The following is a 25,350-nucleotide window of genomic DNA, read 5'->3' as shown; positions in this document are numbered from 1 at the left end:
GTGTTTGCTTTGGTCGAACAATATACGGGTGTATTTAGCGATGTACCTTGCAACGTTTCCATCCAAAAGCATCACATTCAGTTGTAGGATAATAAACCAGTGCATTTTAAACCATACACTGTGCCTTACGCCATGAGGGACGAAGATCAAATGGAGATCGAGGAGATGTTACGTTTTTTTTGACCGCACCGGGATTTGAACCCAGGATATCCTAAGCACGAATACCGATCAGGCTTTCTTCTTGGTATATGGGTCGGGCGCTTGATCAATGCTGACGGTTTGGCGTCATACGACGGTCACAGTCTGCGTACGTTCGCCTCTAGTGGTTGTCAAGGAAAAGGATGGGTCAAACCGGATATGCATCGACTAGTACGACTACAGTAAGCGGACGAAACTAACGGTGTGCGATCCAGAACTAATGCCTACGGACGAGGCAGTGTTTCAACGCTTGAATGGAAGTACCAAGTACTTTACAAAACCTGAACTGACTAAAGGATATTAGCAAATCCAAGTAGCCGAAGAAGATATAGCAATGACGGCTTTCATAACGCACTCAGGGACGTATGAGTTCCTCAGAATGCCATTTGGAATGGTAAACGCTGGGGTAACGTTTGAGAGACACGAGGTCTCTTTTTGCCGGTTTTGGGATGTCGAATGCTATATTGATGTACACTCTGAAAGATGGGATCAACATAATAGCTCTTTGGGTGCCTTGTTAGCACGTCTAAGTGAGGCCGGGGTTACTGCGAAGTCGTCGAAGTGCACAGTCGGGACAGACGAGGATGACTTTCTCGGACATAATGTGCACATGAATTTTGGGTCTCAACGTGTCCAAGATTCGAGAGGCAAAACGCCCGAAGAAGAAAAAGGAGTTTCGCTCGTTCATCAGGTTAACTGGATACTATTGGGTTTTTATCCTTGATTGCGCTGAAATTGCCAAACCAGTGACTGACCTCACCACGAAAGAAAATCACATAGAGGTCACATGGGGACCAGAGCAAGAAGATGCGTTAATCAAGCTTGAAATCAAGCAAGGACGATCCTTTGCCTGCCCGACGTTAAGAAAGCAATCGTGCTGCCCTCGGGGGCCTCGGATAAACGTCTTGGATGCGTCCTGCTACAAGAGGACAATGGCGGGATATATCCAGTGAGCTAAGCCAGTAAGAAACTATAAGGCGGGAGAGTCATATTTCGCTGTTAAAAGGGATTATTTGGCTAATGTATGCTCTTCTGAGAAATACAAGATTTATTTGTGTGGCTCTGAATTTGCATTGCAAACTGATCATAAGCCGCTCACACACTTTTCATCAGCCAAATTTAGTAACGATGGTGTTATGCGCTACGCGTTAATTCTGCAAAGTTACCGAGTAAGGTACGAAAGTTTCAAAGTGCATATGACACGGTCATGGCAACTTACGTAAAACTAAAGGTACATCTACAACAAACATATATCCAAAGTTTTTTTCTTCTACGTCAACTACAAAATGTAGAAAACTGCACGAGAAGTAGCGGCGACCAAAAATCGTAAACCTTTTGCGCTGTGGCGAAAATGACATCACACAAGGCGCTCGCGTCGAAAAAATGCATTGTTTACATAGGGAAGGACGCCTTACATTTTCGATATCGAATAGTTTCAAACATAGGAGAATCCACAGATTACGTTACCTCAAAAGTCGGGACAAGGTTTGACATCACACAAACATATGTCACTGTGACGTCACAAACCAAAGGCTTATTTTATTTGTCCATGATTATCGGAAGACCAAATGGTATACCAGCAACGACACTACTCTGTACTTCGATAAGACGGGGATGGTGCGTTTCCTTGCTCAGTGGCATTACATGACGTCATTTTTGGTGTGATGTCATAACTCACCCATGTGTTGACTTTAATTTGTTAATTCCAACATTTAACTTTTTTGCGAAAAATACATTGGTGAAATTATGGCGAATTAATCAAATCATTTATGACGCGAACTCATAGGCAACGCTACTGCCAGACAAAACGTTGTACTATGGCAGAATAACCGTGTTACATAATCAGGTAATTTGGTCGACTTTTCTCGGCGGTCTTTGCCAGCCTTAAAATTTAATTACTTTTTCTTTTGCTGTGAGTGGACAAAACGACAATGCCTAAATTGACAGTTTGTCTCTGTCGTGTTTACAAAAGTTCATGTATCACGTAAGCGATCATAAATGCTTTAACAACAAGAACACCCTGTCCCAGTAACTGTTTTATTATTACACAACTAAATAAGACATAATAGGTCGAAGCAGCTTAAATTAACATCAAAATCCGTTTGTTGCACTTGTTCACTTGTTGTGCCCTCTGTTTTATGCAAAACTATACTAAACCATGAGAGCTGCAGACAGGGTGTATACACGCACTGTTTCGACCTGTAAGGTCTCATCAGTGCAGCTGTTGATGTGGCACTGTGCTAGCTGGTACCCAACATATCGACGATTGACCGAAAGGTACCACAAAGTGGAAATCTGTGTGCCTGCTAGTCTACCAGCTAGCACAGTGCCACATCAACAGCTGCACTGATGAGACCTTACTTGATTATTATGGCTCTTTTCCACATATACTAAACCAGTTTTGCAATGTTTTTCATTCCAACGCATAAGGCTGGTTGCCAGCGCTCGCACGACTAAAGCTCCTTCTATGACGTCACGCAACAATAATTTCGCTTTTGCACGATTTCGTTCGCAGCGGTTAAACTGCGACTTTAATCAGCTGTATCTCAGAAACCAATCGCCGTATCAAGCTACTTTTTTCACCAAAAATGTTTGAGGATCATAATCATCTCTTAGTTTCTTTATTAATATGATAATGTCGGAGCTGATTTAATGAGTCGGGCTTGAATACTGTGCCGGTAAAAATGTGCCTCGTGTACTTTTTGGCGGGTAAGTTTTTGGCGGGTAAGAATAAACCCCTCGTGTACACTGCTGTCCAGAAACCAGTCATCTTTGAAATAGTGAAACGTGACAAACACCCACCGAACCGTCCCCGCGTCGAATCTTGTCAGCTTTGAGGTCGGCTGTTTGAAGGCTCTTACCGACATCTATGTCGCGTCACTCACACCCCAAAGAAAGTTCTCCAAGTCGTTGGACAAAAGCGCTGATCTTTTCATACACAAAGACAAACATCGCCCGTCTTTGCACCTCCTTATGAAGGGCTATACCGGGTCAGAGCAAGAACAAACACGTCACGTTGGACTTTGTTCGAGTTTTGCTGTATTACGCGTGGCACAACTCTTTTTTCATGCGTCATCGCGCTGCCTATTTATAATCTGCGTGGTCAATGCGAAGGGCAGAGAGAGCGAGTCCAACTTCACACCAGGTATGTGATAAACTGTGTCACTTTGTTTCGTGGAGACAGTTTCGCCATTCTTTGTTAATTTTATTACGATTCCATATAATATTATTCAGAACATCATAACTTTGCGTTTATCAAAGTAACTTGGTTGGAGGCACTGTAAATACATTGGCGGTGTTGCATAACGTTGTAAGAAAATAGTTTGTGAAACAGTTTTTTGAGACTAGTTTTGTGTGAAATAAAGTTTTAGAATCATTCTTAGTTTGCCAAATATAAGCGAACTAAGAACAGTTAATAACGTTTATCAAACACGTAACAAGTGTTTTAAATGCATTTGAGTCAACTACAATGATTTGTGTGTATAGAGCAAACATGACAGAGCAAACTACACTTCAGTGGAAATCCTGGTCTTTGACGCATTCCGAGGAATTAAATTGTGATACCCCTGTGGACTCGCAGTTGGTTTACGACAAATGGAGCAAGAATTATGACAAAGACACATCAGCAACTGGCTACACTATCCCAAAAGTTGCAGCCGAAATGTGTTTGAAATATATTGGGAAGCACGCTTTGGTTTTGGACATAGCCACAGGTTTGTTTTGACAAATGTAATGGTTAAACCAAATGATGGTAAAATGTCGCAGTTACAGATATAAAAGCGAAGTACTTCAAATATTAAAAAATTGAGGTCTAACCATGGACCGCAGATGCTGGCCGATCACTGTATACCATCCGTAATGGTAATATGCACACAAAGCACTATCTTTTAACATCAGGCTCTGCCTCGCTGTTATTTGGAATAGATATTTCGCGCTGTCAGCATTTTTCTGTTCTTTTTTTGTGTGTGGCTTCCACGTGAGAGAAAATGTCATTTAGACAGCTGAATTCAGCCTGTTTGCTCGGTGGTGCCGACGGATCTGTCCTGACTTGTCTGATATCCAAAATAACTCACACATGGACGATCATGCAGCGTCAGGCGTTTAAACATTCTGTTAGCACAGAAACCGACGATGACGGCTATGTCAAAATTAATTTTTCTGTTTAATCTCAAATAAAACATCGCCTGACCTGATCGTCCACAGTCTGTGTGAGTTATTTTGGTTTTAATGTGTTTTGTGCAGTTTGCCTTATCAGCGACATCAGCGTAGATTTTATCAACACGGGTTCGATGCTGACTTTCGAAAGTGCAGGCAAACAATAGCCAGGCTGGTCCGACTGGCAAAAGCTTGTGCTTTGTGTGCATAAAAGCGAAGTATATGTGTTTACTTTTTTTGTTTGTGCTTTAAAGGCACCGGGGCGGTCGGGCAAAGTTTGCGCGTCGAGGGCTTTGGTGGTGAAATTGACATATTGGATGCCAACATGGAAATGCTTTACATAGCGAGCAAAAAGAACATCAAGTTCAGGTTGTATTCAATTACTTTAACTTTAGGACTTTTAATCTATATTCAAACTTTTCGCATGTAGGAATATTATTCGACATTGCCTGGAGGGCGAGTTTCCGTTGAAGAATAATTCGTATGATGCAGTTTTTTGCATTGGAGCATTTATCCCAAATAATTGCCAGCCTGTAACCATTGATGTAAGAAATTCTTTACACACTTTTATGTAAGAAAGACACAACAAAAGAATAAAACCTCACTCTATTATTTTATCATAATACTTTCTGGTGCACTGTTTTCTTAAGAGACTGGTTGTTAAACAAATACATTGAAATTCAATCTCGTATCAAACAGTGCACCAGGGGTACATTTATAGACAGAAACTGACACGGAGCATTGAAGAAATTGTCTTATTTTAGTGCCAATGGCAGAAATCCATACACTGTGCAATAAGGTTTGCTTCAAATTAACTTACATTTACTGCAGTACATGGTTGATGCCGCAAAGGTCGGCGGCTTCCTCGTGTGGAATTTACGAAAGACACGATCAAAAGCATACGACATGCTGCTAAACAAAACTATCGAAGATTTCATCAAATCTGGCAAGATATCGCTGGTGGAAAGATGTATGCAGAGTTGGCATAAAGATGTTGGAGAAACCGAAGTGTTTGTTTACAAAAAACTTGCTTAAATGTGGTTTTCTCATGTTACCGCCTAAATTAAACCAACATGCATTGCCGCTGTTACAGCTATATAATAAAATATAAATAAGAACGCGTAGAATGACCCCATCAGTAAAACGCAGCTCACATCCCGGAAAACAGTAAGTGTAGTGGGAGGTTAGAGTGGAGTGGAGCTTCAACCACGCAACTACTGTAGGAGCACGATTTGCTATTTTGTGCTTTAGTGTATTGACAGTGCTGGTGGTGCACCATACGTAGTTACGAAGGTCGGTTGAATTACGACGGAAACGAATGTGATGAGTCGTTTTTTCATTGGATTTCGAGTTGGGTTAATCTAACTACTTTATACAGTAGCCTTTTATAAATCATAACTTTGTTGTCTACATGACACATTTTGCACATTAAACTACAAAATGTTTCATAACAAAGTTTTAAAATTAATTTCCGAAATGTAGTGATATCATTTTAGTTAATTTTATGATTCATACGTGCGGACAACGTCATTTCCATCATTTCAAAACAAGCCGTGTTTACTTGTTTAGTGCCATATTTGCTTTGAAGCCCCGTCTGTTTTGATACATGCAGCAAGTCCGCATGCGAAAAAATAAATTATATATGTATAGGAAAACGAATATACGTTAAACAATCCCAAACACTTTTCATCATTGCAAACACAATGGAACGTATCAGTCTGTATGTTCGTTTAACGGTTAACTCCGCTTGGAATTAACAGGAGACATCAAATATCCTTTACATCTTTCATTGCAGTGCTGGAACATCTTATCCTCATTGGGTTTTATTCTTACTTACAATCAGAATTTCGTGTCTGGCATTGATTTTAGCAGCTGTAACGTTTCGGCATCGTTTTTTAACGTTTCCATTTCTGTTGCCACGGTGTTGGTAGTGGTCTCATCTACTTTGCCAAGAGAAGAAACGCTTGCGTCAGACGACAGGTCACGTGGTTTTTTATGGTTATCGTCCACGCAAGATGTCCCTTCGTTTTGTTCACACCACTGATCCAGACGGCTTGAAATTGTAAAACAGTTCTGTAAACTTAAAGGAATTGCAAACTGTAACGGTTTTAGTGCAAAGTATAAACAACCGTGAAGGTTGAGGAAATTTGCCAAATCTTCTTTGCGTGTCGACCTATATACAAGATGATTTGCAACAACTGATATTAAGGTATGGTATATGGTGGTTTACTCCCTGCCTGGTGGTTGTCTTACAATCATGTTTTACACAATGGAGGTCTAAGTGGATAGCCCTATGCAATAAATCGTTTTTTGAAACAAATGTTCAAATAGTCTCAATGGGTGAATTGAAAGTCCACGAATTTAGTGCGTGGAAATGCACAACATATTCATAACATTTTACCTGTAAACTTCGTAACCTTCCTTATTCTTGGTATGAGTAAACACAGTGCTAATTTTGTCCCAATATTCCTTCTCGCGTCTGTGTTTAAGAAAGCTCTTTACGTTTTCCTTCGTTTCCTTCGTAATCTGTAACAAAATATTTGCCATATTTCCTTGCAATAATACTGTGAACATTAGAGTTTGCAGAAATACAAATACGGGATTGCATTTTAACGATAAATCACTGAAACAAGTTTAAGTTACAACGCAAAGGTAACATATCAGCCACAACCAAACACGCTCGGCAAGACAATATTAAATTATTTTAAGCGAGGGCTGCTTCTTAATACCTGATAGATGGAACAGTAAACCTCAACCTTGTTTTAGTCACGTACCCAAAAGTTCAAGGAGACAAAATACTCTGTTGTGAGACATTTTCGGCATACATGCCCCACAAAGTACATTGACTCCAGGTTGTTAAACCCTAAGCTAATTATCATTTATCGATGCAATAGAACCTTAATACTTTGAATTTGTATATGCAAGGAAACGAGTCGTGATTGCTTTGTACAACCCGACAGTTCCTCCACATGAAACGTTACCTCTTCTTTAGCGATTTCTTCAAATTGCTGTTTCTCTATCTCCTGATACCACATCATGTAATGACGTTGGTGGTACGTCAAAGGGGAAATCCATCTGACGAAATGCATTTGGTCGATACTATGTTCCAAATTGTTGTATGCATGCGTTTCATTGAAAGCTTTACTTCGTTTTAAAAAATGCTCATGGCGTATCTTTTACCGGTAGCACATGTAAAAAAATCCTCCAATGATCAAAGCGGTAGCGATAAAAACCCAACCAATAACCTGAGAAGTTTGTATTTGTCTCTCATAATCCACAGTATAAGGAACTGCAAAAAAATAAGACATTGTTTTCAACAAGGTTCAAAGGCTTCGCAGCCAAGGCATTGAAGCCAAGCTGGATCAGCCACTTTTCCCGACAAGTCGGAGCGAGATTTGAAAAATCAAGCTTCCGGTGAGGTTTAAACTCACGACCCTGGGCTAACCAGGCCCAACGCTCTACCAACTAAGCTACAGGAGCTCAGTGGTTTCACGGGGTATATTGTGGCCAAGGTACGCTGGTGCGCTTGAACTTCTTTGTTTTCAACAACGCAGTAATATTTCAGGCAATGGCATGATCGCCCCACTGCGCAGGTCCTTGCTTGGCGATCACAGCTATCGTATCGCGATCATTAGATTTGCAGGCTTGGCAGCCCAGGTATTGCAGAATAGCTGGATCGGCCACTTTTTCCTGACAAGTCGGAGCAAGATTTGAAAAATCAAGCTCCCAGTGAGGTTTGAACTCACGACCCTGGGCTAACTAGGCCCAACGCTCAACCAACTGAGCTACAGGAGCTTAGTGGTTTCGCGGGGTATATTGTGGCCAAGGTACGCTGGTGCGCAAGCGCACAACTTGTCAGGCAACCTTCACATATACGTAGGGGATCTCTACCACCGTATCAGATAACGAAGTTATATTTCATGCAATGGCATGATTGGCAGGATCGCCCCACTGCGCAGGTCTTGTTTTCATCAAGTATTTCATTTCATTTTCTGACCTAGATCTGGACAATATTGTTTTATATCAAAGCATTTTTACAATTTCAATCCATGGAAAAACTTACGTTTATTTGCTGGAGTTTTTACGACGTCGCTACAAGCCATGTCATACGGTTTGAAGGTCGTAGCGCATGCGTAGTACTTGCCGTCAAGAAACGCGATTGAAATCCAAGCACAGGGCGCCACCAATGACTGCAAAATCGAAAACGTTTAAATTGTCGCTTCAACTACATTTAAAAGTTTAAAATACAGAACTGTTAATCTGTCCATTGCCATTATTACGGTATTTGTTTTGTAGCGACGGATACACTGCGTTATTCTATATATAGTTTGCTCACACGTCGCAATTTAAAATTTCAAAATGTTTCACTACCTGCATAAAAATCTCCAATAAAGTGCTGCATCCTGCGAGGTAACCTCTCGAAGCAAGAGGATCCCTTTTACAACATCCAGTCATCAATTTCCAAGTCCGGATGTTCATCGCATAACCGAGGAAGAACAGCGTGACTGAAGGAACGATAATGAACACACTGCCATAGATGACGTTGCCATTGACAACGCCTAGCCGAACTGTGTCAAAATACAAAAATATGGCGTTAGGTCGTTTTCAGTTAGTTGGTAGGGATGGAAGTACACCAGGTATTAACATGAATTATCGATATATTTGCCTTTATACAGATTGGGTTTAAATCGCTTACTTTTGACTTCGCCTATGAATTACGCCATATACTGCGACCAGTGATATTGGACATAAACTACATTTAAGTAAATTACAGGAGGAAAGACAAAATATTTATGACTGGCTCATGTTTGTTCTTTTCCTGAAAAAATTTTTTCTGGAATATTGGAATGATCTTCTTATCTTAACTTCTTTTACTTTTGTATTACCTGAGCGTTTCACACGAAGATTTAATTACTGTTCAACGGTATAAGGTATATGCTTATAACTCGCTTCATTACTGTGACCAACACATTCTAGTAGCCTTGCACTTGCTAATCAACTATTTCGCAGAATATAACTAAGTGGAATTAGCAAACGAAAAGCGATATTTTGAATTTGTGTTTCTTCACCTTTGCTGAAATAACAAATGTTCTGTGAATTATCAAATTTCGTGCAAAATAATAAAAACCACGTAGGAAGTTAATTGTAACAGAATACCTGATTCTGTTCCATTGGCTGGAGGACATGGACAGTTAAATACAGCAAACGAAAATAACTGTTCGGATCCTACAGTTGCCAGGCATATCACAATGTTAATTGCTGAACCCGAGCTGGTCTTCACAGTTTTTCCAACAGATAAAAAAGCCGCGTTTAAATTTTTGGCCACAGAAGCCATGCCCGAAGGGCTGACAAACCTCTATTGTGTTAAACGATCTGATGTATGTGAAGAACACAAACGTTACAGGTCACAAACTAAGTCCTGACATTGTAGACAACGAATGGCGACGTCCCTTGATCGTTTTAAAGAAATCGGGTACATATTGCCTACAAACTAAAGAAATACTGTGAATGCCGTTCAACACTGTCGGACAATCTTCAATTGCAGTTCTATAACTTATAAGAAACTTGTTGAGTATTTGACACGTATGAACAGTCAGAATTAACTAGAATTAACAATGGCCAAACTAATAGATTTACCTGACCCTCTGTGTGCCACCACATTAACGCGATTATGACGTCATCAACACTCCCAGCTTCCCCCTGTGTATGATATCATAAGCTATGTATCTCCACAAAATGTTTACCCGTGCGAGTTCGCTACCTTTCACTAAATAAACCGACAACCCAGTCAGATCAATGAGAAAAGCTCCAGAAATAAGGCACGTAGCATACATCACTTTGCCTGAAGCTACTTCGCTTTCTGCTGGCTCTTTGTTGCAAGTAATTGGATACGGTTTCTTTTGAAATGGACATTCGGTTTGGAAAAACACGTTACCTAAATGTTTGTTAGTGAGTGTTACCTTGTTACTTGCACAAGCGTCACGTCCAACTGCTACCTTTAGAAAATAACCAGACCATAACTCCAGTATGCTCGAAAGCGTAACAAACATATGGTTTAGGGCAAATAATTAGGATTCATATTAACATCATTGTAATCTTTTTGTAGTGTGGAGAAATATAGCGTGATAAGTGGTCTAATGGATATGATGCCTATTTGCAAAAAAACAGCTTTTGAAAAGTTTAAAATAGCCACAAAATCGACTTTTATGCCTTGTCACTTTTCCGAAAAACAATTACTCAGCAGAAATTAAAAACTTTTGGTTTAGGAGTTTGGTCAAAAACATACAAAGACTTTCAGAAACAGTGAAAAAACAGTATTTTTCTGTTTTCATATTATTTTTTTCTACAAATCATTCGGGAATTATTGATTTTGGTAGTTATCAAAAGTAATTGTTGCTGCAACAATTCAGAATTCTCATTTTATTTGTACACAAAAGACTCCTGAAATGGGATCAGTGGCGTGCGTGAGGTTAAACTGTGATGCCTATCTAACCTGTCTAATGCATGCTTTGTCAAATGAGACGGAAGAAGTTATGGGATTGTGCATTGGAGAAATGATCGAGAAGGTATTGCATGTGTTTATGTGTTCATCTATTATCCTAAACTCGTGATTGTTATGGGGAGTATTTGAAAACCTTATACTACCACTAGCATATTATTTATGAAAAGTTTGGATTGTGCATACTAACTATTTTCTTATTGGCATATAATTGGCTCCACATTGCTTATCAAATGATTAGACACGGGGCCTGACGGCACTATTGGTTGAGTGTTGCTTGGCCATAGTGTTTCCACCTTGTTTTCTCCATAAGGTTGCACCTAGTTTGATGCCCAACGGATGACGGTGATTGTATAGTCACCACAAAGTGGAAGTCTTTGCTTGGCCGTTTAGTCAGCAAAGTCGTCTGAAAGTCACACCAGCTGCACTGATGAGACCTTTTAGGTCGAAACAGTGGCCATCTGTCTGCAGCTTATACACAATAACTATATTCTGTTTTGTTTAGCTCTCTGGCTGTGAAATTAACATTTCTGCTGTTCTTCTACTTCGAAGAATGGACAAACGCAAAGACAGAGTTGAAATATCTGTTGAGCAACTTTCCAATGCTTCATCCTATGCTGAGATATCCCAACCAATGTGTTTTTGGCTAGACCTGTTGTAACATTCATTCTGGTTTATCTAGTTTATTTATAGTTCATAAATGTATGTTTTAGCTATCCAAGTTCCAGAAAGCTATTGTAGTGAACACAGTTGTAGATTTTGGCACTTGTTGGCTTATGGCTGCTTTCACAAAACTAGTGTAAAAAGTAAACACCAATGCTCTAGTTGTAGAGAATACTGCTATCAGTTTAGAAAACTACAAATATATTCCTTGACAAAATACCATGTGTGTACGAGTTGGCCATTAAAAGTGGAAAGAATTTACGAATTGTTGGTTGGTATCACTCCCACCCACATATTACTGTTTGGCCTTCACATGTTGGTAAGCTTACTTTGTGTTACATGCATTATTTGTATTTAATTGCTCATTTGCATTAAGATGTTCAGACCCAGGCAATGTATCAGATGATGGATGAGACGTTTGTCGGGTTGATATTCTCGTGTTTTAATGAGAACAAATCAAACATGGTAAATTATTTCATTTTTAAAAATATTAATTTTTGTTTTTAACGAAATAACTTGTGTGATTTAGCACCAAACTGTAGAAATGATTTGCTTCCAATCATTGACAAGTATGGGCGACAGTTCTCAGTGAGTAAAAAATGTTACTTGTTATTTTACCATTTAGTGTACAACACTGCTGTTACAAACAAGTGTTTCGCAGATTTAATTTGTGTCTTGTGTTGTATGAACTGCAGGCACCAACGTATTGAAGTTCCAATCTACCTGGAAAGAAGTCAAAGTTTGAGTGAAGCTAACCTTCAGACATTGACAAGTTTGCCAAAAACATTAGTTCATGAGGAATGTGAAGCATACAATGCAGTTGTAGGGTAAGAAACTACATAAGCTGTTATTAAACTTTGCAAACCTATATATATACATACATAAAACAAATGCAAAACTGGCCAGAATCCAACTTTCCTTTCAAGTTCCATATTATCTCTCCTACCATAGAATCAAATTGTACTTAGTGCCAAATAGTTTATGTTTGTCGGTTTTAGGTCGTGCGGCAGCTGTATATTAACCAAGTTACACAACGCCTCCGTTCACACACAAAGCATCTGTAACATCACTGAAACAGTGATTTCTCCGCTTTTACAAATTTTGGAGCAAACCAATGTCAACCACAAAATAAAGATAATGGAAATTGAGGCTGAAAATGAAGAATTAAGAAAAATGGTTGCTGAACTGGAATCTGTGGCACTTGATGGACATGGTGGTTAGTTTATGACATTATTGAAACTAAGGTTTACAGGATTTGCAGCCAATGCATTGAAGCCAAGCTGGATCAGCCACTAATCCCGACAAGTCAGAGGGAGATCTGAAAAATCAAGCTCCCAGTCAGGTTTGAACTCACGACCCTCAGCTAACCAAGCGCAACACTTTACCAACTGAGCTACAGGAGCTCAGTGGTTTCACGGGGTATATTGTGGCCAAGGTACACTGGTGTGCAAGTGCACAACTTGTCAGGCGACCTTCACATATGTAGGGGATCTCCACCACCTTAATCAGACAACGCAGAAATAATACCATACTTTTGTATAGCAAGGCAGGATAGCCCCCACTGCACAGGCCCTTTATATTTAGCAATCTAAGCTCTCGTATTCTGATCATAATTAATACTATGTACTTTGTATGCTATAAAAAGGTTAATATTGGAATTATTTTTAATAAGTTTAAATTTAATGTGACTTTCCTAATCGATAATGTCATGTCTAAAAAATGCACTTTCGCAAATTGTTAGTCAATAATTTCTCACATTTTGATTTATTTCAAATAAAAAATGGTATATAAATATAAAATCATCAACAAAATAAGACATTTAATGTGCACATTTTGAAAAAGTACATAAATATTCACAAAGAAATGTTTCTTGTGCACATTTGTAATATATTTCTCGTATGTGTTGCAGTTGGTTGAACAGTCATTGCAATTTGAATCCACAACCATCATGTGAGAAGATGCCTAAAGTGGATGAAAACACAGCTCTCATATAGCATTACTAAGATTTCTTTTTATACAAAAGTATATTAATAAAAGTGTTAAAACCAAACAAAAAAGTTTTGTCAAACATAAAATTAAAAAACAATAATCTGATATTCTTGTTTTCTTTTGTTTTCACCACTGTGTAACGTTTTCAATGTGCATTTTAGGTTTTCTTTTACTGCCTTTGATGTAATGCATCACCCTTATTATACTTCTTTCCATTTTACATAAACATGTTGTGTGATTTTGGGTAAAAAAACATTTGTTTCACATGGTAATCTCATTGTTAGTTTTGCACTTTATGCAAAATAAATTTGTAAACCTGTTTCAAAGAATTTTTTGTGGCAAAATATATTCCAAAATGTACAATAATTCACTATTAAAACAACAAAAATACAATAATCTTGTTATTGGTTTTATAATAAATAATCAAAAATATTGATTATATGTTAGATTTCGTTATTACAAAAAAATCCTGCACTTTTCCAACAACCCCACTTGCATTCCATTTTAACTGGTGTTTACCTGCACGGGTTTCCACACACCAGTCTTGAAATTCTTTGAACAAATTTCTCTGTAAGCTCCTCAAATCCTCCAGAGATGACCATGATATGATCCTCTGCAGGAGAACTTACCATCAGTTTCATCGTCTCTTGATCAAGTTTTCCTTTCATGTTCTTAATGCCAACCACGTTCACCTTGAAATGTTCATAACCCAAATCTGTTACTGAATGTGTCACGTCGACATCCCACATAATTTGATGCATTTTAACGTCCAAGGTGGTTTGGAGCATTAAATGATTCGTATTTAACAGGCTCAGGCACGAATTTTGTTTGAATGAGATACCCTTGCTACCAAATACGAAAAAGGTAAACGGCACACAGTAGGCCTATGTTTCACTAAACACGCGAAGATTTTAATAATTTTGATTACAAAATTAGTTATCAACTTGTTCCCTAACTATGTCGCGATTCCTTAGTTCGTTGCTTTGAGTTTTTAAAGGGGAATCGTGTGACAATGAAACAAAGAAAGTTAGATTTGTTTGAAAAAATGGAGGCAAATAACAAGTGTTGCGGGATTATCTTCAAGTTACGTTCAAACTATTCGCACTCACATTGACACCCATCGACTTGAGTCGCTTGGCGGGTGCAACAGCGTCATCTTGTGATACACCATCAGTGAAAAGAAGAAGCACATCTCTCACGTTCTGACGATTTTGTTTTACACGTATGCTGTAATCGTAAGCGTGTTGCAACGCTTGCCCGGTCAATGTTCCTAAATTCAAAACATGTAGATTCGCTCCGTAAGCGACAAACAAACGATTGTCAAAATATTCCATTTTGTCAACCAAAGCAGCAATATGTAGGCTAGGATAGTCTGGGTTGATTACCTGAGCCATTATAAGGAATGTTGTGAATGCGTTTGTTCAATTCTTCGAACGTATTCGCTTCTCCCATTAAAATCTCCGTTCGAACGTCAACATGCTACAACACAGTCATGGTAATTTTTCTTTATACAAACAAATAATTAAATCCTTTAAGAAACGCCAAAAACTTTATTTGAGCGAAAACTTATTCTTTACAAATATGTTCAGCAAATTATCCTACAATAACGCTGTATACCCATAAAAGTCCATCACATAGGGTTTAAATGCAAACCTTTGTGACACTACTACACACTGTATTTATCATACTGTCCTTGCTCGTTTAAGGTACGTGGGATCAAGAAGATTACCTTGTTATACCGAAAAGCACCGACTCGAAGGGTGTTGTCACTGATGTGAAAAGACTTTAGAATTTTTGCAGCAAACTGAAGAAGTTTCTTCCAGTTTTCCGATCCCACGGAACTGGAGCTGTCGAAAACCATGATAAGATCCAGTGTAGCGAACGGTGGACAAGGTCCTAAATGAGAAATATATTTTTTTACAAAACATAACGTCGTTCGACATCGTCATTCAACGATCAAGGGGAAAATATTATGACTGAAAACGAATCATAAAAAGCATTTGTTGTAAATACGGGAATTTTCCCTATTACCACTGAAAGTGGAAGGTAGCCTAAGTGGTGAAAAAAAATTTTTTTTTCAACGAAATATACCCTGCCTATTTTGAGAAGTTTAAAAAATTTCAAAAGTAAGTATTTAAAAAAACAAAAACAATACGTGACATAATATTCTTAATCTTACGCGAACAACACGCGGCTGGTGTTGACCAAATAGCCTGTGGCGTGCATGTCGACAATCCATTTCCCGTCATTACGAACCCGGATCTTGAGTCGCACGTCGTCTTACATTCGCTAAACGCGTAGTTGGACCGTGAGCATTTCAACAATCCACCTTTGGGTTGTTTGATTTTCGGACATTTTATGACTGCATATAAGGAGAAAAATTGCATTGTCATCGCTTTAGGATATATCTCACACCGCGTCAACTCCAACATAGACAGAAAATGCAACAAACATCCGCGAGCAAGTTTACATTCAACATCACTACAGATTTTCGTAACGAATAAGTCACAAATTATTATAGTTGTATGACAGAACTTACTACGACAATAAGGCCCGCGAGGTGTGTCCCATTGTCCTGTTCGCAAGCACGTGACTTGGCTTGGACCAATCAAACGGTAGCCAGGTTGGCAGGTAAATGAGCAAGTGCTTCCCGAAATATCGTAGTTGGTGCATTGCCTCATGCCGTACTTCGGAATGTACATCTTTTGCTTGCATTTAATAACTAAACATCGGTGTTATTCGTTATTTTAACATTTCACAGAAAAGAAAATTCACGATTAAGATTACGTATTATATCTTGCAAAACAAACATTAACCAACCAGTCAGTTTTTCGGAAACATCCGATGAGTAAACTTCCATAAACTGGCACAGATCAATTTCGATCTGCTTTCTCGCAAGTTTCAAAAACATCTCCTTTGCCTCTAGTTGAGTCACCTTTCCTCTGTGCGAAAGATTTTTCTGTCCTTGTAGAAATAAGTAAAACTCCCAAAACGAGATTTTCCCGTTTCCATTACGATCTGCGACCTAAAACATAGTGTTACAGTTTTGTCACCAATATTGGAAATTTTTGTGCTGTTTGGTATGTTGTTTGTTTTAGACCGCCAATTGTTCTCAGATAAAAGTGTGAGCAAGCTTCAAACAAGGGCCAAGCTTACCATAAACACATATTTCTGTCTACAAATTTTAACGTATGTATGTAAACAATTTGGAATACCAATTTCTGCTCTTCGAGCCAAGATCCCATGACCGCCTGAAACTTAACGAAATCCGCCCCCTTCTTTTTGAAATCTTTCTGTCCGGCAAAAAGTGATACGAAGAAAGCGATGCTTTTCATTTTGCGTCCTTCGGATTGGAGTTCTGCTTCCCAAGCATGAACCACGCCATCGTCATTGACATCGAACCGCTTAAAAAAGCGCTTCATTGCTGAAATATACAAACGTTTTAACAGAAACTGACTTGTTACAAAACAACCTCCCAAAAATATTGGTCGTACACATAACACATATTTTTATCTTTTAGAAAGCTTGATCACATTATTGTAAAGTTACTGTATGTACCTATGAGGATGTTTACATACAGTAAGTTATCGAACAAACTGACTACATTTACTTTCTCATGTGACATTGTAAATTCAACTTACCATCGAAGCACATAGGCTCTGTCCTTTCCACCCTCATACCTATGCAGTCAGGTGATCGACAACAACGATAACACCTTTGGGGAGATCTTGGGGTTTCGTGGTAGCAGTTTGTTGGGTTTTGTCTTTCGTCATTTAAACATGCAAACTTTTGTTTGCAACCAGCAGTTACCCGCTTTAGCGAGTAAAGGCCGGTGATTTGGTGAGGTTGTTCGTAACGCACTTCTGTGTAACATACCTGCAATATATAATTGGGGGTTTTGTTTCGTTTTATCGATGATTAAAAAACAACAGATGTTGTTTTAACTTTTAATCTGCACTATCACAAATAACAATCAAAGTAGAAATATTACCTGTTGCCGTTGCCAACATTGCTTTACTTTTCCAGTCGCATAACATTCTTGCAAAGATTCACCAGTACATGTGATGCAGCTGAGTGCTGTAATACAAGGTTAAAACAATTACCATTGTTACGCAACTGGGAAAATAGAACCAACCTGTTGTCTGTTTCCACAGCACAGATATAGAGGTAAGACAAAGAAATAACAAAACATTCATGTTCTATCTTTATGTGTTCGACATCAGTTGGAACAGAATTAACTGCAAAACTTTAAAAACACGATTGTTTATTTTCAAATTAAATCTCAAACAAAAAAAGTTTGATTCTTCTCTATTTCACGTTTACGATATGTTGTTAGCATAGACAGTACAGGCGTTCACAATGACACATTTTCTCTGCTGGTTTAAAAATTAACGCAAACAAAACTGCAGGAAAAAAACGCGGCCTTACCAGTGCTAGACTTCCAGCTAGTATTACCCGAGTCTCACCTTGAGGCTCTGTATATACACTTCTGCTGACAACTTCTGCGAAAGTGAACTGCAATGTTACGAGCGTTTATTGCCGGCTAAGGGCAGGCCAATCGGAAACCTTGCAACACAATCAAGTTTACTGGGTTGTTATACTCAATTATCTCTCCCCCATGCATTGTCTTGCCATTCGCGTGGCAAAAGAGGGGCGCAAATCCTAAGCTTGTCGGCTGTCGCTTTAATACCTCGATTTTACTGCACGAGGGCATTTGCGTGCGTTGCAATACGCGTTACCAGAAATGCAATTTAAATCTCAATAAATCACGAAATAGAAAATTTCTTGTCAAAGTTAAGTTTCGCGTTTATCCAAAATTGATTTATGTCCTTCGTTGCAAATGCATCAAGCACATTTTAAAAATTAAAAACAAGTGTAATGCTAAGCATAAAATCGCAAAATATAACTGTTGATAAAACAAAATACTATGTGACAAATATACATTTTATTAATATTTGTAAAATAAATTTACATCGTCACGTACAGCGTGGCAGCCAATATAAAATGTCGATTATTAGATCACCTGATTATCTAAATACATAGCCTAATTTCTTTTCTTCGTAATTGCACACAAATTACTTTTACAAAACACAAATGAGCAGTCAATGCATAACACAACGACATACAAAACGGTATAAAAACCTATGTACAAAATGTGAACGAAACAATACTCCAATTACATGAAGTGAACGTGCCATCGGCTATTATTTTGATAATTGTTGTATGTAATAATTAAATATTACGTAAATGGAAATCCTTTTACAAATTCAAGATCTATAACTTATGAACCTGGGTTTTAACTTACAGTCAACAACGGCTGTTACCAAAGTGACGTTTGAGGCCAATTACGCGTGCCGACAATAAAAACTTAGTGGATTGTCGAAATACATGCGAGTCAGACAAATCCGCTTGCCCGCATGAGGTCGCTGTCGTGCCTGCTGCCGCCATGCCCAGACTTGGCCCGACCGTTAGTGCTGTGACTCTCTTCTGATGACGAAACTGAATCACGACGACGTGAAGACGCACGATCACGGTCACGGTCGCGATCACGAGATGAATGGTGCGATGAAGCTCTGTCGTTTCGTCGAGAGGAACTCTTTCCATAGTAATCAGATCTTCTATCGTATTGCATCGTGTGCCGTTGCTCATAAACTGGCTCTTTACTGTATGCCACTGGCTCTATATGTAAACATTTGCTTAATTTGTACGCTGCTAAAGCAAAATGTACTTGCATTTTGTATGACTTGTTATAAGTGTGTGTACATCGCATTAGGTGCAAAACCGAAATGCTTTCTAGTTTTCATTTGGTAATAATATTAGTTGCATTTTATTGTGTGTTTTAATTGGGGTTATAAAATTTGACAACGACGTGTTTTAAAGCATAATCTGTTGCTTTTTGTTACATTGCTGGTGCCAACAACCTCATGAAACGAAAAATACACATACCAGCAGGGGGGGTGTAGGCGTATTGCTGTTTCTTGTTTGGTGCATATTTGTATGTCTGGTCATCAACAGGCTTGTTGAAACATGTACAGCAAGACATCATACATCCAGTGACCAAAGAAAACAACATGGCTATCCAACCAACATACAAACATGCGCCCAGGGTGTATTTTAACTTTTGAGCTTGATACATTGGGTTGTAATACTCGTTCACAACTTCGGCAGCGTACCACGACACGCAAACACCGGTAAGAACACCTGAAAACAAATATTTTAATAAATAAGAGAACTGCATGCTCTTTATGTAATGGATTTCACCATATCTCAAGTATGTTGTTAAACATAGGCGTCGATTTAGGGGTGACTGGGGTGACATGTCACCCCTCACAAGCAAACAGGGGTGACAAGGTATGTATTATCACCCCTGGATTTGGTTTAAATTAAAAACTATTCTCAGAAAAACCACATACATTATACTGTGCGTTAGGCTAGTTTGAAATGACCTTAATTATCACCGCCCCAATCAGGACAAACACAAATGTCTCGTGGATTGTTACGCAGCGCAGCAGTTGTTGTGGCATAATGGTAAGAAGCGGCATTGTTGCGTAACAGATTTGTATGCTATTTCATAATTAGCTGAATCTGCAATAGACCGAGTGAAACAAAAATGTCCTTCTTTCAGTAAGGGGGTTCGGAATTAAAGTGTTTAAAACTTAGTGGTATGATATTATGGTTCGGTGCAAAAACAAAGTGACACGAAACGGAATTTGCGTCGTTTACCTATGTTTAGGGCGATACGACTGACGAAATGTTTTTTTGCGTGTTTCCAAAACCTGGAAACGTCACCCTTAATATTTTACAAAACGTTAAAAAATCGACGCTTATGTTGTTAAACGATTTATATGCTGGCATTTATGTGGCAGAACCCAGTGAACAACACATGACTTGCATTTGACAATATTAAATCACTAATGCAATAACACAAGGTGTGTGTTTGTGTGTTTGTGTGTGTGTGTGTGTGTTTATGGGGGGAGTGCAAAACAGCATTTGTGACCGTTCTGCTGGAAAATTTAAACAAAAAATCTTTAAAACGGATAATGGAAATAAATCTCATTTAAATTTCAACCTCAAAGAGTTGAGAATTGAATTTTTAAATGTAGATTTTTATTTTTAGTGTCGGCTGATGAAATTGTACCTGCACAAAGGTGGCATATCCCGCCAATGATCAGAACCCATCGTTTGGCAGTGCCATCTTCCTCGATAATGCTGGCACATTTCATTCCCAGAATGGAACACACAACTCCCACCATCGAAGCTATGAACGCGATGATCATCAACGCTCGAAAAGCGTTTAAGTAAGCTGCACAAACAAAGAGGTTGAAATAAGACAACTGACTTCTCAAAGAAGCAGTCAGATAAGAAAAAACAGTTTAAAGCAGTTTTTATCTAGGTGATACGCAGGTTATTTAACCAGGTGGATGTTGCGCAATCATTGATACATTGAAAAGTATCCGGCATAAGGTATTTCTCAGCAAACATGCGACAAATGGCGATGACGTAATCTGGTGCCCACGCATTATTGATATGAAGTCGCAATTCAAACATTGTATACGTTTCGTTCGTCAATCATTTCTTCCTTCTTGGCAAACATTAAGGAAATGAAAGTTGTGTTTATTGATGTAACAATAATATTTTATTGCTATACATGATTCGAAGAAAATTTGTTTTAAAAAAACTGCAGATCAATATTTTGTCCATGTCACAATCACTAACATACTGATAATTCATATCTCCAGACACAATTACAAACTTAAACACTTTTTCGTTGATATCTTATGGCACAACTGACGGACTGTAATGTATAAATACGTTTGTTATTGTCATTCAGCACCATAATAGCGATAAGCTGCAAAGTGCAGCAATATCAAGTGACTACAGGCAAATCAATTAAAATTAACTAAACAAATGGAAAATGGAACAGATTTTCTATATTTCTTGTGCCAAGAAGCACCGAACTAGCGTAATTCAAGAAGTTCCTATAAATTTTGCAGACATTCCAATTTCTAAAGCAACTGGTTGTCCCAGCACCACTGTGTTTAGTGACACACTTTTGATGACAAAGCATTTTAACAGCCAGTTACCATCATACTATTTTTTAAACAATTTACATCGAATATGTTGTTGTGCATCAGCAAGTAACTTCGATTTTATCTAGTTTGTTACACCACAATGAGCCTTTAACTTTTCTGATTTATCTCCTGTCATCATATTCCAACGATATTTTACATGGTAAACATGATTGTATCACCGAGTCAAAACCAAATCTTGTTACTTTGTTTCCAAAATAAACATTTTCCTGCTTACCAGGGAGACCAATCAAGGCTGTATCATAATTATCGCAATTCCAATACGAATATCCATAACTGGTGCAACGAATCCACAAGCCTTCAAACGCTTGAATCATGTTCATGTTCATTTCAGAAGCCACTCGTGAGCTGACCCGCCATTGTGGTAAGACCAATACAATAAGTTGCATAACAAAAGAAATTAAACCCAAACCAACACTGGCTGCAATCTTTGTTTCGCTAGAATCCATTCTAACATCTGCACAGAACTAAACCAGCAACAAGGCACTTTCCTTTGCCCGCCAAACTGTAATATTTGTCTCACCCAGTGAAACGCAACTAAGCCTATTTAGCTGTTTGCTGAAGGTTGTATGATGGCACACTGGCTTGGAGTGTGCGCTTAATTATTAACATAACGCAAACGTCGTTGCACCAGTACCAACGCCATAAAGATAGTTTAGTCATTTTGTCTCAAGTTTTTATTGGTTTAAACAATGCCATTAAATTGGTTTCAAAACTTGATAGTTGGTAACATTGCAATAACACAAAATTGAAAGGTTTATGTAAAATTTTCTGTTACGAATCAAAATTTTTTTGAAAATACCGACAAAATTAAAGGGTTTGTATTATTTTTATATATTATTAATTTTTAGTATATTATTTATCAACTAAAATTTAAAAAAGTGCTTTAAGTACAAAATATAAGTATCTTTTGCCCCTGATCCACTGTGTTTCTTTGTCGCGATAAAGCAATATTTTGAACGTCAACAAATTGCTCTCTAGCTCCACATGAGACCACTATGATTCCATTTAAAGAAATTTACGTAAACCACACGAGGCAAGCACCTTGGAAGAGCTTCTCTGCGACCTGTCTGTTTTGTTAGTCATGTGACATTCTCTCAGCAAAATATGTGCATCAAACCGTGCCTTTGATTGCATAACTCTTCTTTTTTTGTTACATATTAGTCTACTTACTGTAAATGTAGCCTGTATAACCGGAGTTGTACCCGCCAGAACTGCCCATAAATATTTGCAGTTGAAAGCATTGCGAGTATTGTTGACCTTCTTGAACGCAAGATAGAAACAGGCCCTCAAACATCCATATATTTGTCATCACAGCCGCACTGCTCCATTGGTAAGTGGTTCGCCAATATGGAGCAGCAAGTATAAATGTTTTCATAAGAAAAGCGAACAGAGCAAGGATAAAAGCTGCGTTGCGTGTCTTCGATGATGGCGGCATTTTACAAGATAGTTTGATAGTTTGTTTTACAAGAAAGTTTCTACTGCTACGAATATATATCAAAAGAATATGGTAAAACGACAAGACATACGAAAAAATTGATGAAAAACCAAAACAGAGTAAAAACGTTTTTTTACGCTTTGCTGAACGTTTGCCAGAGCTATTTGAATAAAAAATTTTTAACAAAGTGAGTTAAAAAAACAACTAATTTCGTAAATCTCTAGCGTTATTATAAAACCGTTTGAAAAAAAATATTTTCAAGTTACGAATAGACGCCAGAAACATAAGTTTCGCTCTGCTTTGCCCTAAAACAGACTAACCAGCTTACACTTAGCCCGCCGAAACTCAACTGACGTTTCAGAATGATCGCGTGATACAAACGAGAATGTACGTCGCAATACCGCAACCGCCCACATAAACTATACTAAGCTTGGAGATCATTGGTTCGCAGCGTTTCCCAGCAACGATCGTCAATCGTAATAAAATTCTCATTAGTTGGTGTTTACTTACAATAGATACCCATCCGCATAGCGCTGCCCGATCCATACCATCCACCAGTGTTGTAGGTGGAATACATTGGTAGCTGGAAACATTGGTTGTTGCCTTGATAACCAGAGCTTTGCACACAAGTGAGAAATACTCCCTCGTACGTGTAAATGGTGGACATGGCCGATGCGCTGCCCCAAGATGACGTCACACGCCACCATGGCCCAGCCAGAACGAACGTGATTAATAGAAACGATATAATGGCAGTCACAAGCAATACACGCCGTAGAAGGGGTGAAAGAGGAGAAACTTTCTCAGACATTACAAACCTGTTTCAGTTCACCAACTAAGAAAATAAAATTCAAAAAATATTTACCGTTTTTGCCTACTGGTGGTTTCATGATAACACCACAATACATAACCTCCTTCTAAACGATACCATAAAAATGTAAGGGTGTATCATTAAAAAGTGCTTAAACGCGTCAAACAAAATTGTATAATACTTAAAATTTATAACTCTCTACAGCTGCCTAACTTACGTTGAGACATAACAGATAATCGTTAACAATACAAATGACGTCACCACAATGCTAAGCCTGCTGAATGGACGACTTATTACTTGGCTAACATAAAACGCATTTATTTCGACTGTGCCTTGCCATCCCCGTACAAGAGGACATACGTCATTCAATAAATATCGCATCCACAACACACCCGTAGCAACACGTGGATATGCATTTCCCAGCAACCGATTTATTTGTTCGATCTTATGATGAAACCTTCAGGCCGTTAACCCTCGATGTAAATATCGCGTATATATTCGCAATAAGTCAATCCCAGCCTGAAATTTCACCATGCTCTATAGTTCTGTATCGCTTTGTCGTTAAGCAGCTGGACAAATATGGGTATATGCTCATATGATTCAGTAACTTCTTGGCCAGGCAGATTTTTAGAAAATATTCCTTTCAGAAATTAAGAAATAGTAACTTTATTAAACGGTTGTTTTTCCAAACTCAAACGCCTTCAACGACCTAAATGTTTTTAGAGTGTGTTGGCCTTACTACGAATTTTAACAGCGAAATGTTTTATAAGACTAATTAATCAAACCCTTACCATAAATTTGATTATAGTAATATCCAGAACTATTGTACGAAGTGTAGCTAGTGCCAGTCATTCCCATCTGAACGCACTGAATGTTTCTTCCTGCGAACAAACACGACATCCATAATCCCTCAAAGGCTTGTATAGTGTTGTAAATCTGATCTGAAGCCTGATTGGACGACTCCCTCCAAAATGGGGCAACAAATACAAACGTTACAGCAAGAAAAGTAAAAATCCCGGCTGCCACGTAGATGAATCTAAGTTCAGATCTACCTGTTTCCATTGTTCGAATTCAACTGTGATGATGAAGGAGATTATCACCGTTTGATTAAGAAATGTTAGCAAGCTCTTTAGCGACACCACATTTAAGTGTGCAGATATCATGCAAAACTTATCGATGTCAAGTCCAAAGGTTCTAACTGAGCGCAAGCGCCATCGACATTTTCGAATTTAACACTAAAAGGTCTTGTGGGTTCCCCGGCCATTATAAGAAATCGCTTTGAAACATTTTCGTAAAGGTTGCCACATTTTTTTAAAGTCAGAAACGAGATCAGGTTTTGTTAATGTTACAAGCGCAAACATAGATCACGCCTGAATGAGTTTAAGTTTATTTTAAAGAGATTTAACAGGATTTCTTAAATCCTGTAGTAGCTGGTTACACCATTGCAATGAAGTTTATATTTTGTCAAGATGATGGGTGAGATGACCGCTTATGATTTTTAAAGAATTTG

The 25,350-nt window shown here is 38.4% G+C and overlaps 5 protein-coding genes and 1 non-coding gene across 7 annotated transcripts; 2 read left to right on the top strand and 4 right to left on the bottom strand.

The window, feature by feature from the left end:
* Positions 1–3,328: 3,328 nt before the first annotated feature.
* LOC145902957 (methyltransferase-like protein 27) lies at positions 3,329–5,388 on the top strand. The gene is made up of 5 exons (XM_082991049.1): positions 3,329–3,343; positions 3,685–3,911; positions 4,608–4,722; positions 4,784–4,898; positions 5,185–5,388. The coding sequence occupies exons 2-5, from the start codon at positions 3,692–3,694 to the stop codon at positions 5,386–5,388; spliced, it is 654 nt and encodes a 217-aa protein (XP_082847175.1). The 5' UTR covers positions 3,329–3,343; positions 3,685–3,691.
* LOC145901434 (calcium homeostasis modulator protein 6-like) lies at positions 4,964–9,721 on the bottom strand. Its single transcript, XM_082989114.1, has 7 exons — positions 9,511–9,721; positions 8,725–8,921; positions 8,417–8,543; positions 7,534–7,642; positions 7,335–7,428; positions 6,755–6,879; positions 4,964–6,406 (listed from the first exon to the last, which is right to left on the bottom strand). Exons 1-7 carry the CDS (start codon positions 9,686–9,688, stop codon positions 6,193–6,195), a joined length of 1,044 nt encoding a protein of 347 aa, XP_082845240.1. The 5' UTR covers positions 9,689–9,721; the 3' UTR covers positions 4,964–6,192.
* On the bottom strand, positions 8,075–8,148 carry Trnat-agu (transfer RNA threonine (anticodon AGU)). Its single transcript has one exon. It is a non-coding gene; the product is annotated as a tRNA-Thr (tRNA).
* A 906-nt stretch (positions 9,722–10,627) lies between the features above and the next one.
* LOC145901435 (lys-63-specific deubiquitinase BRCC36-like) lies at positions 10,628–13,824 on the top strand. Its single transcript, XM_082989115.1, has 8 exons — positions 10,628–10,919; positions 11,358–11,474; positions 11,747–11,834; positions 11,892–11,980; positions 12,045–12,103; positions 12,211–12,342; positions 12,514–12,731; positions 13,425–13,824. The coding sequence occupies exons 1-8, from the start codon at positions 10,800–10,802 to the stop codon at positions 13,430–13,432; spliced, it is 831 nt and encodes a 276-aa protein (XP_082845241.1). The 5' UTR covers positions 10,628–10,799; the 3' UTR covers positions 13,433–13,824.
* A 195-nt stretch (positions 13,825–14,019) lies between these two features.
* Positions 14,020–17,700, bottom strand: LOC145902956 (uncharacterized). Its single transcript, XM_082991048.1, has 11 exons — positions 17,640–17,700; positions 17,496–17,581; positions 17,146–17,380; positions 16,720–16,928; positions 16,325–16,529; positions 16,044–16,226; positions 15,684–15,866; positions 15,234–15,400; positions 14,890–14,983; positions 14,614–14,774; positions 14,020–14,196 (listed from the first exon to the last, which is right to left on the bottom strand). The coding sequence occupies exons 1-11, from the start codon at positions 17,698–17,700 to the stop codon at positions 14,020–14,022; spliced, it is 1,761 nt and encodes a 586-aa protein (XP_082847174.1).
* A 1,043-nt stretch (positions 17,701–18,743) lies between these two features.
* Positions 18,744–23,840, bottom strand: LOC145903456 (claudin-4-like). 2 transcript variants are annotated; one of them, XM_082991536.1, is made up of 4 exons: positions 23,543–23,840; positions 20,643–20,807; positions 19,445–19,705; positions 18,744–19,177 (listed from the first exon to the last, which is right to left on the bottom strand). In XM_082991536.1, exons 1-4 carry the CDS (start codon positions 23,838–23,840, stop codon positions 18,900–18,902), a joined length of 1,002 nt encoding a protein of 333 aa, XP_082847662.1. In that variant the 3' UTR covers positions 18,744–18,899. The 2 variants fall into 2 exon arrangements, with proteins under 2 accessions (XP_082847662.1, XP_082847663.1); XM_082991537.1 differs by lacking the exon at positions 23,543–23,840 and adding an exon at positions 21,812–21,986 and having other exon boundaries at positions 18,744–19,183; positions 19,451–19,705.
* Between the last annotated feature and the right edge of the window lie 1,510 nt (positions 23,841–25,350).

This window comes from Ascidia mentula, chromosome 5 (assembly GCF_947561715.1).
Source record: "Ascidia mentula chromosome 5, kaAscMent1.1, whole genome shotgun sequence".
In the NCBI taxonomy this organism is placed as follows: domain Eukaryota; kingdom Metazoa; phylum Chordata; class Ascidiacea; order Phlebobranchia; family Ascidiidae; genus Ascidia; species Ascidia mentula.
The sequence above is the reverse complement of the archived record's forward strand: the minus strand, read 5'-3'. Positions and strand labels throughout refer to the sequence as shown.